The 14,303-nt window shown below is 40.9% G+C and overlaps 1 protein-coding gene across 1 annotated transcript; it reads right to left on the bottom strand.

Moving 5' to 3' along the window:
• LOC133908718 (nuclear pore complex protein NUP85) lies at positions 1-7,451 on the bottom strand. The gene is made up of 18 exons (XM_062350854.1): positions 6,930-7,451; positions 6,450-6,552; positions 6,213-6,323; positions 6,026-6,109; positions 5,744-5,815; positions 5,605-5,661; positions 4,716-4,835; positions 2,946-3,146; positions 2,703-2,813; positions 2,569-2,606; positions 2,328-2,484; positions 1,791-1,892; positions 1,652-1,708; positions 1,309-1,455; positions 1,074-1,144; positions 907-994; positions 625-681; positions 1-487 (listed from the first exon to the last, which is right to left on the bottom strand). Exons 1-18 carry the CDS (start codon positions 7,343-7,345, stop codon positions 290-292), a joined length of 2,190 nt encoding a protein of 729 aa, XP_062206838.1. The 5' UTR covers positions 7,346-7,451; the 3' UTR covers positions 1-289.
• Between the last annotated feature and the right edge of the window lie 6,852 nt (positions 7,452-14,303).

The following is a 14,303-nucleotide window of genomic DNA, read 5'->3' as shown; positions in this document are numbered from 1 at the left end:
TTGCTACGAAGGTACTTTTTTATAAGCAACAACATGCTAGTTCTTTTTTTCAAAATACAATGACCAGCATCATCTCTTCGTAAACGCGAGAGATCTAGAATATCACTAAGCTAAAAATATAACGCATGATACATCTATAGCACAACTGCTCGTCCAGAGCGGACCCCAAGCTCAATCTTTAATCAAGCCTGATAATTGTAACTGCCAGGACGCGCCAAGGGAGCGTGATTTCAACCCTCCAGCAAACTGGACGCCATACCCATAGTCCTCTGCTGAACTGAATTCGGACTCAAGGGTCTTCCAGAATGGCACGTGCCAGATTTGATGCCAGAGCCAATCTGACGGAGTTCAGTGCATGGCTTGATAGGTGATTGCTTGAAAAGTCAGGGCGCAACTTGGCCATTGACAGTTCTTGCAGCTTGTTGAGCAACAAGCTCGTTTCAGCGACATTCAATATAGGGCTGGGTTTGCAATTAAGTAGCTCCACCTGCAGACAGTGGTGATAGAAAAGCAGAATAAATAATACTCCAATGCATATAAGAAAGTTTAATAGGAACAGAATATAGCTAGCTAGGCTGCAGAATGAGCATCCTGTGCAATACTGCAAACACATGAATAACTTACTGAGTCATGTAGAAGGGGTAGCCAGAAACGTTGCGGTGTAGACGGGTTTCTCATCAGCTGCAAAGAAATACATTTGAACAAAGAAATATATATATATGGTCATAAAGCTGGAGAGGAGACAACACAGACTGATGGTGTTCTCCAGGTGCATGCTATTTACAACACTCCACAGGTTGGTTTCAAATTAATTCAAGGAACTCCCTTTTTTTAATGCATAAGCAGCAAGGGGCCTGAGCCTTCAATATGATAAAGAGAGAACACAGCTGAATTGCAAAAATTCACCTGTATAAGAAACTCAACAGTTTGCCGAGCAGCCTCACCAGTTCTCCCGTCTAGTGCCTGTTGAAGGGACCTCTTGAAATCCCGGTACCTTTGAACGATCATATGTTGAGATTATATTAAACATTACCATGGAGAGACCAAAATTTGATGGGGAAAGAAAAAAATACCTATGAAGGAACTCAAGACCACCTGCACTACCAATATCAGAGCCTAGTAACTCAAGCAACCCTTCCCATTGCTGGCCATGTAAAATCATTATTAGTATTAGATAGTACCATTGCTAAATCAGCTAACTGAAGGGGAGGACTCTCCCTTTTGATCTCTTTTACTCGATTATTATTGCACAGAGAACTAATTGTGTTCTACACTCCAAGGAGTTTAGAAAGAAGAGGAAATTGGCACCTTAAAACTATCATCTGTGACCGACTTCCCAATGTGTTCGAACAACTGTTGAGCAATTCTGTCAAGCCGAACTTTGTCATGAGCTTGCTGCAACCAGTAAACACCAGTCCCTTTTCGCCCATGCTTCCAATGATAAATGCCAGCAACCTAAAAGAGAATGTAATTAGGTAGGAATTCTGAGATTCCGCTAATGTTGAGCGCAGTTGAGTACACTGAAAAATGCAAGCTACTTGTCAAAGTTTGAATAATTAGATAAAGGTTAAGCAATATCCAAACCACAACACGATCATGATAAAAATTTCATTAAAAAAAAAGTTGCGCAAACATTAGAGACCACATTTACCTTCATGATGTTTGTACTAACATTCTCCAGCTCATACAAACGGCAAATTTCCAGAGTCTGCTCACAGACATGAGTATTAGATTACAAAAATGAAAGGTTGAGACACTAAAAGGAAGTATAGAATCAAAATACATGGTACCTTGAGCACTAGGCGATTATCTTGTATGGGTTGCTTGAGGAGTAAAATCTCCAAGAGCCCCAAGCCTTGGTTTAGACATGAGGACAGATAAGTCGGTGCAATCTGAGAACCAAACATGCAAGATATCAAGACAAAGCTTGTCAAAAATGAGACATTTTTGCTATCATAAACAGACAACAGCAAAGGTTCAAAAGTTAAATTAATATTTAAAAAATCTAAACAAAGAAGGATACAAACGAAATGGTAGCCATACACACTCCTGAATATTCAGTAAAACACGTGACAGAAGAAAATAGTGTTATTTTCCTTTTTACCACTAGGTTGAAATCCATATCCTTTTTGGCCCACATTTCAGTGAAAGAACCCAGTGGCAAAAAGAAAACTCAAAGGGGCAAAAAGAGTCAAGGAAATATTCCCAATTAAATAATGCAAAGGATGCAACGTTGCTAGTTCGAGAAATATACAGCTAATGCCTAATAAAAATGCATAAAGCTAATCTACTGTGGTGTCCTAGTGTTACTGTGTTACAAAACTAACCTGCCAAGTTAAAGAATGAGAACACAAAACTTGAGCATATACTAGCCGGTGCAGTTCCTCTATGCTTATACCACCAAAGTTAGGCCGCTCTTCATGCAACATAATATCCGCATACTCATTATCAGCTGTCAACAGTTCCGTAGCATGTGTGACCAGCCTGCAGTTACAAATGCCAAAATCAATTAGGGTGGTGTTTCAAATGTTGATAGTAGAAAATCAAGTAGCCAATTGTCCATCTTACCAAGGGCCAAAATTTTTTGTGCATTCTGCCAAGACAACCTAACCATGGAAAAGAAGATGTTACACCAACAAGGGAAATTGATAAGAAGTCGGATGGAGGACATATGAAGTCAAAGTATCACATTACGCTCCAACCTCTGGATTTTCTGAAAGGATACCAATAAGGAGGCCTGTTAATCCATTACTGCCAGAGGACGGCTTAAGTTGCATGCATTTCTGTGCTAAATGGTGCATCCCTTCAAAACCCTGACAAAATGCAGATTTTAGTACAACATGAAATAAGGTGTCAATTTTACAAATACATACTTCCTCCGAGAAAATTTTGATCGCGGATATAAGTTGACTATACAAGAACAAAAGTACGCATATGATACTAACCACTGTAAATGGCCTTATATAAAGAAAATGAGAAGCAAACAGCTCCAGCCAATGGCAAGTAGCAGCAGTAGGTTCCTTTATGTTCCCCATCATAATATGAAGCAAATTCTTCAAGCCATCACGAGTTTTTTTATGACCACACTGGATCCAAAATGCACTGCACTCCAGTTTACTTACTTGTCCTCGCCACTTTTCCCATGCCTGTAAATACAAATACATTAGCAAAAGCCCTCCACAGACTTGAACAGAGGGCTTACAATTATGCACCACAAAAACACTTCATGGGGTGCTATGCATTTTTTCTGCCTTCAGGGTCCATATTCTGTTTTTCTAGAACCAAATTTGTACTTTCACTTTTTCATTTTGAGTAGATAGTTACATGATAGAGACACAGAGGACATCATCCTTCTTTTTAATTAAGGAAAATAACATCGAGTTAGTATAAAAATAAAAATAAAGTCCAGATTTGTCAGCACACTACTAGAGAAATTAAAGGTTTTAATAAATACGGAGAAAGTATAACTTCAGAAAATTGGTGCAAGGATTTCACCAAGCACAACAAGTATAGCACCCAGTATGCAAGGTATATCTGTTTTGACAATAAAAAGGTCAGAAAGAAGGGAATTTACTATATTTATACTGGAATGTTATGTGGGGCAAGACGTACACCAGGCGCAACAAGAGGCCCAGCACGGCATGATCGGTGGATGGAAGACGCTTGCCGTAGCTTTGCATTCAGTTAGGAGTATGTTTAGTTTGTTTGTTTGTTTGGTTGTTAGGCTTAAATCTTGGAGTTTGTTAGGAGATTGCTCCGGATCGCATCTGTATAAGATGGCGGCATTCTTCAATAAAGGCAAGCAATAACTTGGTTATTTCCTTCCTTCCTCCCCCTCTCAGATCCATCTAATCCAGCTCCGGGTCGACAAGGCTGCTAAGGCCTTGCCGTCCCGTCAAGCGACGCTCTCCGTTCCCGACCACAACAGGAACCTATCATGTATGTCACCTTAACACGAGCAGACAGCAACTAATGCCTAAAAGAATACAGGTCAAATAAGTTCTGCTTTTATGGATTGCCAAAATAAGACATGAAATTTTACAAACCCAGATACGCAACAATAAAAACTCTGCTCCAGCCAACCAGCATTGGCACCAGGAAATATATTTTTAAAAACCAAGGCACCAGGAACTATGATAGCTAACCATTTGTGGAGTTTATCTGGAAAATAAAGTTTCTCCACTGGCAGATATGCTGATATGCACAGTGCTGTTTCGGTAGTAGACTAAAAGCATGCTGCAGCTCAGGAATGCAGAAGAAAGGAGCAATAATAGAGCAGACAACAGCAGCACTGATTAATAAAAAGTGGAGAGAGTCAGGAGATGCATAACAATCTCAGAAGCTGAAGAAAAGAGATGGTGCTGCGTAGCAGCATATATCATGTGCAACGAGGAACAAACGGTCGTATGACATAACTGTGCACAGGGACTGACATGAGCAGTAGTGCCCACTGCCCAGCAGCCATCATGGTGATTATACAAGGCATAGTTGCGTAACATCTAGCATGCAGTGCAGAACCGGAGCAAGATGGGGAAAAAAAAATGGGCCAAACAACATTTGTTAGGATTTTGCAAGATATGAAATAACAATATTTTATTTTCTGAATGGCATAGAATTAGCGCAAATATGCAATGTCCAAGTTTCTGACGGATACAGAAGAAATGATCCTTGCTTGAAGGGAAGATATGACATCATTTTACAACATCAAAGCATACCTTGATAAAATCAGGTCTTGTTTTGCAGCACTGACCTAATTTACCCGTTGGCAAATTTGGTCTCATGCGTGGCATTGTTGATACAAGAACAGCAACAGCCTCGACCAATCCATTTTCTGTCTGGTGACAAAAGGAAGAAAATTATAATTTTAGGACACCAGGTATACATAAAATCTACTGGCAACATAACATTATAGCACATAATCAAAAGCTACAATGAATATTTGTCCTACAATTGCCTCAAAACAAACTTGGGAAGTAAATTCAATGTCTCAATTATAAGTAAAAAACTAAAGCATGTAAAACTAAAGAATGAATTACAGCATAGCACAGTTACATTTTTCAAGGAATATTACTAGCGATTTCAAAGAATTCAAAAAAAGAAAGAAAGATAATCAAATCCAAAATGGACCAGACCAAATTAAATAGTGAGTTCAAACAGGGCCATCCAGTATTTCCACTTTATTATTCATCTTTGCGACAGCGTATAAAATTAGGATATACAGTAAAGTACTACTTATCTGCTACTGTTCCAACTCAAACTAAATTGGCTGTAAATCTACGAGATCATTCATTACACAGATGGCAATATAAGTTAATTGCACTTGTTGCAATAGCTGAACCACTTGAACCTTCCCAGCAAAATGACATGGAGCAAAAGATAAGTATAATTCATCCGTTTTTATTATTCTACATCTCGGTAGTCTCACAGTTCAGATACAGAGTAGTTATTAAGAACAACGATGAATTCTAGTTTCTACATATACAAAAAAAAATCATATATGTAGACCCTTAAAACAAATCTAAATGGTATTTTATTTGCAAGATCATTATCATTCGGAAAAGAAATGAAAAAATGTCCTCAAAGCAACCAGCACCAACAACTTGCCTCACGGTTATCCATCTGATCCAATTGGTAAGATCCATGGAAGCGTAGCATATTCACCTACATGAAAAACATCTTCAGATGGCAGGCATCTAACAAAAGCACCAAGCCTATCAGAAAATGCAGAATAAAACAGACATACCACAATATCAAGCCATCCAACCGAAAGTGCTGATGACAAACCATTCCAGTAATCAGGATCATCTTCAACAATCTACAAAATGTTCTATTGTTATGCATTTACTCTCATCGACATAAGGGCATGAAGAGTTGGAAGTAATACAGATGAATAGAAGTAAGCGGACAGTAAAACAGAACATCAATCTGAAGCTGGGCTAGCCATAGGATATTAGGAGTCTGCATATACAAAACAGCAAACCAGATGAGTGAAGACGTCAAAGAAGCTACACATAGAGAAACCAACCTGCAAGTTGATGAGCTTTTTCTGGAAATTGCTAAGCTTAGAATACACCGTGTTCTCCGTCTTTGACAAGAGGCTGTCAAAATCCTAAAATCACAGGAGGAAGAATAAGAGAGCCATCCATGGGCAATGTAACAATGGAGTGCTGTTACAAGTGGAACAAGGAAATAGTTACAAGAAAGAGCATTACGGCTAACCAATCAACAAGACGCTCAGGAAGCCAGCCTTGCAACTGTTTATCAACATAGAATATCTCCAACAGCTCCCAAGCAGCCCTTAAACTAGTGGGCTTCTCCCTGACCTGTAAAGTATACAAATTACCTTTTTCAGGGAAGAATAAAAGTCTCAAATGTAACTAAATCATGTGAAAGCATTGCTCCTTGGTCTCCAGGAAAACAAGAACAGCATGACACATAGAGATGGCCACCTTAAGAATTGTCTTTGGGTCTTCAATCGTGAAAGCAGGAGGAGAATCTGGGTTCCCAAGGAGATTGCCAATGGTTTTGCTGTACTCGAGCACATATTGCCACCTAATGAAACACCATTGAATCAAAAGGAAGCACATTTACAATACACCTATGATCCCACTTTTCCAAAAGAAGTTTCAGCCATACTTTTCACCGGTGCAAATGCATGCATCAGTGTGAATGTACAAAAGGTACAACTTCAGCTTCTACAATCTACAATACTAAGGATATCTGAAGGGTTAACAAACTTGGTAAATTTAAAAGTTTCTTATAGCGTTGTTGCACAACAAGGTTCTGTATAAGAATGGTGTGGGCATTAAGCCAATAACTTAAGCAGCCAAACCTTTGAACCATAAGGAGATAATCAATACTACCAGAAACCAAATTAATCACAAATCATAAGCATTTAACACTGTATCCAGCCCCAAAATAAAGTTCACCATTCTGCGTGATCAGGGACTGAGGGCACGCGCGACATAGCGGCAGCATATGCGATGGCGTTCTTCCTGCTCTGCAGCAGCGCGAAGGCCGGCACAGACCCATACTCGATCCGCCGCATCTCCGCCTCATCGATTTCCTCCTCGACCTCCGCGCCACCACTGCCACCGCCGCCGAGGTTCACCTCCACCACTCTTCCGGCGACCTCCTCCGCGCCGCCGCCATCCTCAGGATTCGTCGGGCGGAGGCACGCGATCTGAAGGAGATTGCCGCTCGACCAGGAGACGTAAACGCGGAAGATGGGCGGGGCCATGCCGTGGTGGATGGGCCGAACGGGTGGCGGCGCCGGCGCCCCTTGGCCTGGCTCCCCCGAGAACGGGACAATTGCGCCGCCGCCGTCCGTCAACATGCCTGGCATCCTCGTCGCCGACCGAGGACGGGCTAGGGTTTCGGGGGAGGGCGACGGCTGGAGTGGGTTTGGCGAAGGGGTTTTGAGTTCGACGACTGTGGAAGAGTGGCGACTAGAACGCCTGCGAGCTTGCTAATTTCCAACGGAGGCGTATCCCAACTTTACGCTTTCGAACGATTTAAGCATATTTTGTGCCATTTAGATTCTTGTAGGCAAGTACGACAGCTTGTTTGATTGTTTCGATTGTTATGTAGGAAACTGAGATATGTGACGTAGAAAAATATATCATTCTGAAGATAATAGTAATATGTCACATGTGTTACGTTGAGATTGTAGTAACTTGAGAAGGAGATTATAATGTATGTTGTCTAGATATAAATATTAATCTATTCGGCAAGTTCCGCGGGCTAGTCTTGAGGACTTGAATCTCTTCGAGTTGTGTAAGCTTTAATCGAGTCTAACAACATCTAACCAGTTGAGATTACATGTCGAAGGCTATTGCAGTAAAGATAGAAGAAGATCAGTTTCAGTTGGATGAGTTGGACGTGTTGTATTGGTGTTGGACCGAGCCGGCAACGCGCCATAGTATGTGTCTTGCCAAACGCGGCACTGAAGGAGATGTGTAGCCAAATACATGTGGCCTAACACCCTGGACTAGGCAACAAGAGCGACTGGAATAGTGTGGCGCGAGCGTAGACTGAAGGACATAGTACCCTTAAGACATCGAAGAATACACTTGTAAATATTGAGGTGTGGTTCACGGGGATCATGCATGTGAAGGCACACCTGTTGAACAGCATATGCAATGTTCGGTCGAGTAAATGTCAAGTATTGTAGGGCACCCGCAAAGCTATGGTACTGAGTAGGATTCTTGATGGGAGGGTCGGAAGTTGGAAGTTTAGCATGAGTGTCCACGGGGTTGGCGCACAGGTTGGAAAAAGTCATACCTGCACGGTATAGAATTTATGTGACATAGTGGCGTTGAGACAAAAAAAAACATACATGTGGCATCACGATTGATAGTCATGCCTAGGGGAAAATGCAGATCGTCCATGTTGGTCATGGTGAATTAGAGGTGTCTACCCTAAAAGTGACAAAGCTAAGAAACAACAAATAAGAGGCATATCGACTGAATCAAGCACGATGCGGCTGCTTAAGGCCATAGAGGGATCAGTTGAGCCAACATACATAGTCATGATGAGATGAATCGATGGACCCCGAGAGCTGCTGAGAATATCGTCTCTACCAAATCACCACAGATAAAAGGCATTTTTTACGTCAAGTTGATGGACCGGCCAGTCACTTGAGAGGGACGGAGTGAGCACAGTGCAAAATGGTGGCCGGTTTGACAAAGGGACTAAAAGTTTTAAAGAAATCAATACCTTGCTGTTGGATGAAACCGCGAAGAACCCATCAAGCTTTATACCGATCTAATAACCCATCCGGATTAAGTTTGTGCCGAATATCCATTTACCGATCACAATGTTAGCGCCATAGGGACGAGGAACAAGATCACATTTGCGATTGGCGAGAAGAGCATCAAATTATGTGCCATTCTACCAATTGGATCATGGAGAGCAGAATGGTATGTCTTTGAAATGGGTGAAAGAGGAGCAGCCATGAGGTTTAAGCGGTTAATGGGTTGCCAAAAACTGTTATTGCCGTGAGTTCGCATGGAATGGTTGTAGTGGCTAGCTATATACAAGTAAAGGAGTTCAACAACATCTAACCAACCAAGTTACATGTCAAAGGCTATTACAATAAAGATAGAAGGAGATCAACTTCGGTTGGATAAGTTGGATGTGTGTATTGGTGCCAGATGGAATGGGGTGCGTTGCAAGACGTAGTGGTAAAAGAGGCGTGTGGCCTAACACTCATAACTTCAGATGGTGTGTGTGTGTGTATGATCTTTGCCATTTGCCATCAGCTGATCGGCATGGACAGCAACGAAAACGAAAAAAAATCCAAAAATAGGCAACAAACGCCACCGTATTTGTTAAAATATACAACATATCGGTGTATTTGCAAATCTAGCACTTGTATTCGGCACCTCAAATACCAAAAAATTGATTCTGGTACCTGAGGCATAGAAAACTCCTTTATTTAGCACCTGAGGTACCGAATATAGCACTGTTTATCGTATTTGGCACCTCGGGTGCCGAAAACTCCCTGTATTCGGCACCTCCAAATAACGGTTGGCCCTGCTTCGTCCCTCACATCACGTCTTGTCATGTGTCATTTCGGGGCTAAATAGAATACAATAGTGCAATTTTGTTTCATTCAGACACAAGCGAATAAATAAAGAAAGAAACTTGACGAGTGAATGTGTGTCATTTCGTGTCATCTTCCTGCATAGAGTGTAGTAACTATTGGTGATAGTAAGGCTGAATAGAGTACAGAAACACAATTTAATTTTATCAGGGCACGAGCGAATAAATAAATAAAGGAACTGGATAAGTGAGTGTGTGTAAATTTGTTTCAACGTAATTTTGTCGATATTTTATTATTCATTTAATGTATTTGTGTAGGTAACTTTTTAGGGAAGTAACATTGGGAGGATACATAATCTAATTTGTCGAAAAATAATAGTTGTGAAATACGATTATCATATAACCCGGTATAGATGTTACATAAGTTGATAAACATTATATGGGATATAGGATTTTTCGTCGCTGCGCGAATGGACCTTAACCATAGAGATGACGACAAAAAACTTTGGCATGTACGGTGCGCCTAAAGACTAATAGTGTGTCACTACTAAACCAAACATGTCTTAGGGAATAAAAATAGATCGGGTTACAATAGATACTCTCTACTAAATACACCTATGATATTTGCCCTTTTATAGGGCATCGGGGCCCTCCGCTTTAGTGTGACGGGCTCTGTCCCACTTTCTTTCCCTCTCTGCTTCACGTGCCTCAGCCGCGGCGCGCTCCTTCGCTGTCTTTCTCATACACTTCTCCTCCTAACGCTTGAGTCGTAGTTTCTCCTACTATTGCTCGTACTCCATGCGTTCGTACGCTTCCCTCCTCCATCGCATGCTCATGTCAATCCACTGCTTTTCGTGCGTATTTTGCATCATGTCCAGCCATTCCATGAAGTTACAGATATGCGGAGGAGACTAAACAAATGAAACAAGATGGTAGATTAGTAAGATAGTGCATGAAATCGTACGGAAAGTATCACATTAGTGATATACATCATTATACCGGTGGGTACTCGTACAGTCCATGTCGAGGTTTGTCATATTGTAGTTGGCACATATGAAGAAGCATAGGCCATAAGTGTAGGAGATGTCATGAGACTCGTGGAGCCTACAAGGGTCTCTATAAAAACACATCGATGGTTCGACCCCCTAGGGGATAAAAATTCCCCAATGTTTCTTAGGTAGGTTTGGTGGAGTGGAAGAAGACATTGGAATTGAGAGAGCTGAGAAATAAGTGATCTATCGATGGATGATTGTGGAGTTATTTATGGTGGCTGGGGAATGGTGCATGGGCTGAGTGTATAAGCTTGGCTGGGGGTTGGGGTATAGGATTCCCTATGAAAGCTGTAAAATATGACATTGATGTTTAGCAGAGATTTCCTGTGAAAGATGTTGCTTGGTATGGTCATTTCATTTTGCAAAAGTTCAGCAATAAGTTATTGTTGCTTCTGCATGGAGGTATAAGTATTCCCTATGTAAGTTGTTGATTTTGAGTAGGTGTAGAAGTAACATCTATCCTTTTGATCTTAATTCAAAATCAAAGCCTGCTTTAAGCATTTATCCTAAAGCAAACACAGACCGAGGTTGAACAGTTCATAATTGTTGATTTTAGAGTTGCAATTAAATTTTAGTCCCCGAGGTGCTAGTGATATATTTACGTGTCTAAAGCATGAGTTCACAAATACCATTCATATGATGGAAAACAATGTACTTGCATAATGTGTTAATATAATAAACTTACCATCACATTGATTAGACAAATAGTTCACAAATAGTTTGTAAACAAAATAAATAGTCATGCCTGCTATTTGCATAGTTTATAGTGCATAGATGTTGAATAACTAGATTATCTCAAGATGACGGAGGAAAGTAGCGATGCAAATTAGCGAAAAAATGCCAGTTGTGACAGTCAATGCTATCAGGGTAATATGGTTGTCGTCTCCGAGGTGGTAATGGGAAGTTATAAGGATGGGTACTAGCAAATTCACTATTGTTTTCAGGGTCATCAATATCCTCTGGAGATGGAGGTCTCAGAGGGAGGGGTTGTTGTGGCATAAAATCGTGTCGTCGTCATCTTAAGCTATCCGGTAGTAGCACATTCTATTTTCTTGTCGGTTGTACGTCATCTTGTTGAATTTTCTACTGTATTGCTCCTGAAACGATGAGGTATTAGGGGCATGAAATCATCATGCTCATCGTCCTCGTTATTTTCTAGATAACAAATTAGAATATATTACAAGCTACATGGTTCACTAAGTAGGTGAATAATAAACTAGAATGTATTACAAGTTTCATGGTTCAAAAAGTACGTGAATAACAAATTAGAATATATTACAAACTTTACGATTTAATAAATAGTTGAATAACAACCTTAATGGTTCAATAAAAAATATCATATGTGATGCCAATACCAAATGATATATTACAAAATAAGTAGTACAACTAATTAGTGAATAACAATTTAGACAAACCATGACTACGAATAATTTCAAATAACAAAGTAAAATGCAACAACTCTAATACGCTACAGTTCGATAGTGGCTTAATAGTTTACTGTCAGGTCGGCATGTCCTTCTGTCACGACCAAGTTGTTTGCAAAGTTTGCACTTACATAGGTCGTCAACAACATTTTCTTCATCCCTGTCACCTTGCAGCCTCGTGGCTCTAGGCCTTATAGGATCCATGTGTCATACTCGGGGATAAGGTACCTATTTAGGCCCATCGATCCCTTTGTAGTTACTTCCGATGTTGAAGGACCGTATCTTTGGAAGTCATGTGTTCCTCAATGCATTAATCATAAAATACAGTGCTACGTACTGTGATCTGTCATTACCGTCCATGTCCCTGCAAGCGGTTAAGATATGCGAGCACGAGATATGATGCAGTTTTAGCTTATTGCATGTGTACTTCACCTCATGAGTCCTAACTTGACATTATTACACGGTGTCCCCTGCGTTGTACCCTGAAGCATACCTATGGTGGCACATGACCTCAAATTCATTATTGGTCAGGTCGTAGATCCTCGTCCGTTGAAAGTGTGTCTTATTCCTCCTTCTGGATATGATTTCCTCTACCTTAGGTGCGAACCGCGTGCTGCAATTCATAGCAGTATTACCACGGTCTCGAAAGTAGTTCGTCGTTCTATAGAATGTGAGCTCAATGATGACACACAACGGGAGGCTCCATACTCTCTTTAGGACATTGTTGAACGCATATGTTATGTTTGTTGTTATGATGGTGTACCTAACATGGGATACAATAATTTTAGAAGGCCTATTTGCATAAGAAAGGGCACAATATGATCATTTAAATTCTATATGCTAAACTGACACCGTGAGTGTCATAGATTAGGGTCCAACACTCTGCCGACTTCCCCACTATTCACTGACTAAACGTAGCACGTGAACGGCTAATGATAGTTTGTCCTCCAACTATTTACATTTGCAGATGGCCTTTCTGTGCTTGTTGATCTGTCATCATCTTGCAAGTGGTCTCATTTAACTCTCTCCATATCTCGTTGAACTTCGCTTGCTAGTTCTACAACACAACCCTTTGAATATCTTTATAAGAGACTTGCTGTGGTACCTTATATACAGGTTCGCTCCTAAGTGTCGCATGTATCATCTTCTCTCTACAGTCCATCCAATGGAGTTGTTTGTGCTATCATGCAGCACGTCCAACGCATGCAGAAGACCCTTGTTGCAATTTGAGATGATGCAAACTCGTTCTCTGTTTTCCACGACATGTGTCCTCACCAAAGTAAGGAACCAGAACCAGCTATCATTGTTCTCACTCTCAACTATTGCAAAGGCGAAAAGAATGATCTGATAATTTGCATCTGCCGCTATCGTTGTCATAAGGATACCATAGTACTTGCCGCTCAGAAATGTGGCATCCATATATACAACCGGTCTGTAATGTCTGAAAGCTTTGATGCATTATCTAAAGGACCAGAATAACTTAATGAGGTACCGGTCAGTGATGTTGTATGACCTATCATCTAGCTTGATCGGCTCATCCGTCATATCCCACTGAGTCCTTGAGTTCATCATGGTAATCTTCTACAATAGCCTCATAGCATAGTTGTAAGACTTCTCGAAGCTTCCAAACAACATCTTCAACGTCTTCTACTTCACTCGCCACGTGGTGTGGTATTTGATCAGCATACCCGTTTTAATTTGCATCTCCTCCATAATGGATTTTTGCGATAAACAAATGTATGTGCCAACAAGAGTGATGAGGAGTTGGACTATGAACCTCGTATTAACGGCGTGGCTCACATTCCTAATAGACTTTTTGTTGCCTGTATGTAGGGTGTGTGTCTACTGATCACAAAATAGTTCTCAAATTTTGGTATATATGCTTGTACGAAGTAAGGACAATTCGAGTGCTTGATATATCTGACCTCATACTCCATAGGGTTAGATCGAGCACACTTTGTTACCTTCTTATCATTACAATATAGTTACTAATAAAGTGGATGACCCCTCTGCTGTTACGAAATTGTTGCCTGACCTGGATGTCGATATTCTGGTATCCCCAGTTAGATAAGGTGTTATACTTAACGACGGCACAATCCAACAGCACAGCACCATGAAAGTACTAGATCACAGGCACCGGTTCATTGTTGTCAGCAGTTTCTTCATCCTCGCTACCACCGACTACATCATCTCTGCATCCTATATCTACCTCAGAAGGTTCCACTCTAGCTCCCTCTCTACCAGAATTGCCCTCCCCGACATGTCCTCTGTCCTCTTCGTG

This window comes from Phragmites australis, chromosome 2 (assembly GCF_958298935.1).
Source record: "Phragmites australis chromosome 2, lpPhrAust1.1, whole genome shotgun sequence".
NCBI classification, from domain to species: domain Eukaryota; kingdom Viridiplantae; phylum Streptophyta; class Magnoliopsida; order Poales; family Poaceae; genus Phragmites; species Phragmites australis.
The sequence above is the reverse complement of the archived record's forward strand: the minus strand, read 5'-3'. Positions and strand labels throughout refer to the sequence as shown.